The 4,308-nt window shown below is 42.2% G+C and overlaps 1 protein-coding gene across 1 annotated transcript in view; it reads left to right on the forward strand.

The window, feature by feature from the left end:
* Window positions 1–1,711: 1,711 nt before the first annotated feature.
* The window catches only part of LOC143023077 (mannose-1-phosphate guanylyltransferase catalytic subunit beta-like), a 53,225-nt gene continuing 50,628 nt past the window's right edge, over window positions 1,712–4,308 (forward strand). Inside the window, exon 1 of the mRNA XM_076181558.1 lies at window positions 1,712–1,988. Coding sequence (XP_076037673.1) covers window positions 1,727–1,988 — 262 coding nt within the window. The 5' untranslated portion in view covers window positions 1,712–1,726. The remainder of the gene's footprint in view (window positions 1,989–4,308) is intronic.

A 4,308-nucleotide genomic window follows, 5' to 3' on the forward strand; every position in this document is an offset into this window, starting at 1 on the left:
CTTGGGTGTGAATGTGACAGAAAAGGGAGGAGTGGGGGTAGAATGTAGATTGAGAGAAGCAAGTAAATGCCTTGGTGGATTAAAAAGTGTAATGAGAAATAGACATCTGGGAATGGATGCTAAGAGGAGGTTATATGAAGGAGTGATTGTGCCAACAGCAATGTATGGGGCAGAAACATGAAACATGAGAGAGGAAGAGAGAAGGAGTTTAAATGTGTTTGAGATGAACTGTCTGAGAAGTATAGTAGGAGTTACGAGGGGATAAAGGGAAAAATGAGGTGAGGAGGAGAACAGTGATGGAAAGTGAGCTGGCAGACAGGGCTGATGAAAGAGTATTGGAATGATTTGGACACATGGAAAGAAAGAGTGAAGAAAGATTCGTAAAAGAAGTGTGGAAGGCGAAGGTGGAAGGAGTGAATATGAGTGGGTGTCTTAGGATGAGATGGATGGATGGGAGGAAAGGGGCTTTACAAAAGAGAAGAATGTCTGTTGAGGAAGGACAGGAGAGGACAGAAGATAGGGGTGAATGGAGAAGGGTTGTGTATAGATGATGCTGTGATGCATGAGGGGGAGTGGGTGGGGGATGGGGGGTGAGGAAGTATGCATGAGGAAAAAATTGACGCAGCCCGAATGGATTTCTCCCCGTCTTCTCCTTTCCTGCATGAGGGGACGGAGAGCGGGGGTTGCCGAATTCATGAAGCGGCCTTGCTGTGGATGTGCTGTGTTTTGCGACACTGCTTCTGACCCAGGGCAGTGAACAGGATGCAGGGATGACCTGTCATCTAGGAGGTGCCAAGATAGGAGGAAGGGAGGAGGGTGGAGGGGAGTAGAATATATGGCTAGCCCCCATGTAAGGGGGAAAAGCCTTTGGTATATGTATGTATGTATATACAGTATATATATATATATATGCAAAGTAGACCACTTGGAAAAAGAAACTAACGAAGCAGAGCGCTTTCGTATATTACATCTTCAGTGCAAGTGGTCTACTTTGCATAAGTTAACACACGTACCCGTGTTCTTATGCTTATGTTCTTATATATATATATATATATATATATATATATATATATATATATATGTATATGTATGTATATATGATCTACGGTTGTGAGACCTGGAAATTGGCGAATGCTAAGGAGTACACCTGGTGATAGAAAGATAATTGCTGGGAACAACGGTAAAAGACCGGAAAAGGGAAAAATACTGTGGAGGCGACAAGGGAGCAAGAATGGACTAAGACAATGAAGGCAGCCAGAAAAGATAGAGGGAGATGGAACAGGTGTGTTACTGGCTGGGCGATACGAGATGGGAAGCTAGGAAAAGGGAGACGAGGCAAAGGGAGAGAAGTTTGCAGAAATTATGTGACTGAGAACGATACAGTTGCGCCTTTCGTGAGAGAGGTTAGGAGAGGCCGTGTTCAGCAGTGGACTTCGAATTGCTGATTGATGGACGTGTTGTTTAATGGTGCCTGAGTTGAGGTTTTAATCTTGTGAAAGTAGTACACAGGGAGATAGCATTGTGCATATGTTTTAGTAAGTTTTGAACTCTTCTGTAAGTAGACTTTGTTTACAACCGAGAGGTCACGCGTTCATTAGGCAAGTGATGCGTTGGCAATGTTAGACGTGGCGGTAAAGGGGGCGGAGCAGAATGGTTTCACTAGCCAATCCAAGACGCCCGAGAAGAGGAAGGAGGAGGGTGAGGAGTAAGAGGAGGAACAGTCTCTATGGATCTCGAGTTCTCAGTGGTTGTTGCAGCTCGGTTAACAGTATACTCGGGAAAGGGCTGGTGCGTTGACTGTACGCTTGTCTACGGAACTCTCAGAACTTCCCGCGCACTCTTGACGATCGCTGGTCGCTCTCACCCTCTCTCATTCCTCCTCAGGAAATACCGTCGTGCATTTGTTATTGAACAACGGGATCGACCCGAAGCATTTTCATCTGGAAGGAAAACGCCTGCTCGCTGCAGAATGGGGTTCGGAGGCAAAGGTGAGAATTGACTTGTAAATGGTTTCGGTGTGACAAAAGATAACAAGATAAGCAGGACATTCCAAAGCGCCCATTAGCACATTCATGACAGCTCCTCGAAGTAGAAGAGGGAGGGAGGTGATTCAACTTCGGTCACGATGTTAGAGCTATACTATGACAGTTCTGTTCCCCCCACTGGGAGTAGTTGATAGTGTTGGCAAGTTATTCCAGTGCTTCTCGACAGTTTTGTGCCCCTCCCCAACCGTATTCTCAAGCAGCATCCTGTACCATGTCAAGTTTGTTATTCAGAAGGTTATATATATATATATATATATATATATATATATATATATATATATATATATATATATATATATATATATTTATATTTATAGTGGGATGACCTCAAGATTATGTGGGTTGTAGAATCTGCATGAATATATTTTTTTAGATAATCAATATTCCATGTTTTAAGTCCAATCTATAGTGTGGGCATATATATATATATATATATATATATATATATATATATAGTGTGATGACCTCAAGATTATGTGGGTTGTAGAATCTTCAGGACTGTATTTTTTTTAAATTACCAATATTCCATGTTTTAAGTCCAATCTGTAGTGTGTGTGTGTGTGTATATATATATATGTATATATATATATATATATATATATATATATATATATATATTACTTTTTAGACTATATATGTGTATTTATTATTTACATTATTATAGTTTTTATTAATTCATTTATTATGATTTTTTGCATTCGACTCGCATATGAACCAAAAGGCCTCCTGTCGGCATGCTCCGCCTTTGTAATCCTTTTTTGTGTACGTGGAAAGTAAGGCTGGCGAATATATGAAGTCACGGCGCTGGTATACGTGTCAATGAAGAAAATATTGTTATTTGTGTAGGTCATGTGCTGTACAGTGTCACGTGATGTTTAGTATGCCATCCGTAACCTACTGACTTACGAAAGAAAAAAAATCCACTCATGCAGTCATGAAATTCGGGGCGGAGTGACTTGGGAAATGTAAGACCCATGTAGTGAGAGGAAAGTTAAGACTGTAATCAGACGGTGAATAATAAGCAAGATGTTATTAAAGTTTTACTAAGTGAATGTAATAGACGCCTTGTAGCCAGGGACCGCTTTCGGTTGCACGAAATCGTGTGGTGCTTGTTAATGTCACAAATTAGTGTCTTTTCGCCAAAATATGACCATACCGCCTTGCTATTTTTCATCGCCAGGATATGGTTTAGCGAACAAGGGGTTAAGCTGTGTTTCGTTATGTAAGGGAGAATGCCCACGGATGCTTCTCTCATCCGTTTCACGATTAGTTTTTAAGTGAAGGTACAGCGAAGCTCTTAGAGTAAATCTGAAAGTGACAGTGACTCGGCCCCTCCTCGGGGGCCGAGTTGGAGGGAAAATTAATTAATTGGGTTTTAATTGTTATTGATAAAAGTGTGTATACGGTAGAAGAGGCCTTTTGTTAGGATGAGATGGGTTTTACCACGCATTTACAGGGACTTCAATTTTCTTTCCGACGGCGATAGTGATCCAACATGTTCGCGGGCGAAAAGAAATGCGTTCGTTGCGTTTTTGTTTATGTTCCGTTCAAATTTCCCGCCAGAATCCGCCACAGCGATACCGATAACGTCGTCCAAAGTCCTATCTGAAATTGACCTGCCAGACATCATCTATACTCCCCACCCAACCGTACAGTTCAAGACAAGTTAAATATACAAGTAACTAATAGAATAAAGTCAGATTAGAAATTAAATATAAAAATGGATAAAGAAATAATATGCTCTCCGGTTACAAATGCTTGAGAAGCTACAGCCGTGCGTTGAAAATAGCGAACCTATTTAAAAGCACCCAGATGCGTGGGCCGGAAGAAGTGTCTTTCCCTCTCCACATTCTCTCCTTACTCCCACTTCTTTCCTCCTCACTCCCTTCCTACCTTTACCTCTCCCTCCTCTCCCTTCTTTATTGTCCACGCGCGCACGCACACACGCGCAAACACAACATGCAACATTTTTTTCCTGCCAGTCTCTCTCTCTCTCTCTCTCTCTCTCTCTCTCTCTCTCTCTCTCTCTCTCTCTCTCTCTCTCTCTCTCTCTCTCTCTCTCTCTCACACACACACACACTCACTCACACACTCACTCACTCACTCACTCACTCACAATCTCCCTCTCTTAGTGAAGAATCGTGTAAAGCCCTCTGGAGGTAGGCTAATAACTGACGCGTCTGTCAGGATCTGTCGGAGGCTGTCGAGGTCCATCAGAGTTTGTCAGGTATTCATCTGTTCTTTCAGAGGTTTGACGAATTTG

This window comes from Oratosquilla oratoria, unplaced genomic scaffold (assembly GCF_046742065.1).
Source record: "Oratosquilla oratoria isolate Oo_2021 unplaced genomic scaffold, ASM4674206v1 SCAFFOLD311, whole genome shotgun sequence".
In the NCBI taxonomy this organism is placed as follows: Eukaryota; Metazoa; Arthropoda; class Malacostraca; order Stomatopoda; family Squillidae; genus Oratosquilla; species Oratosquilla oratoria.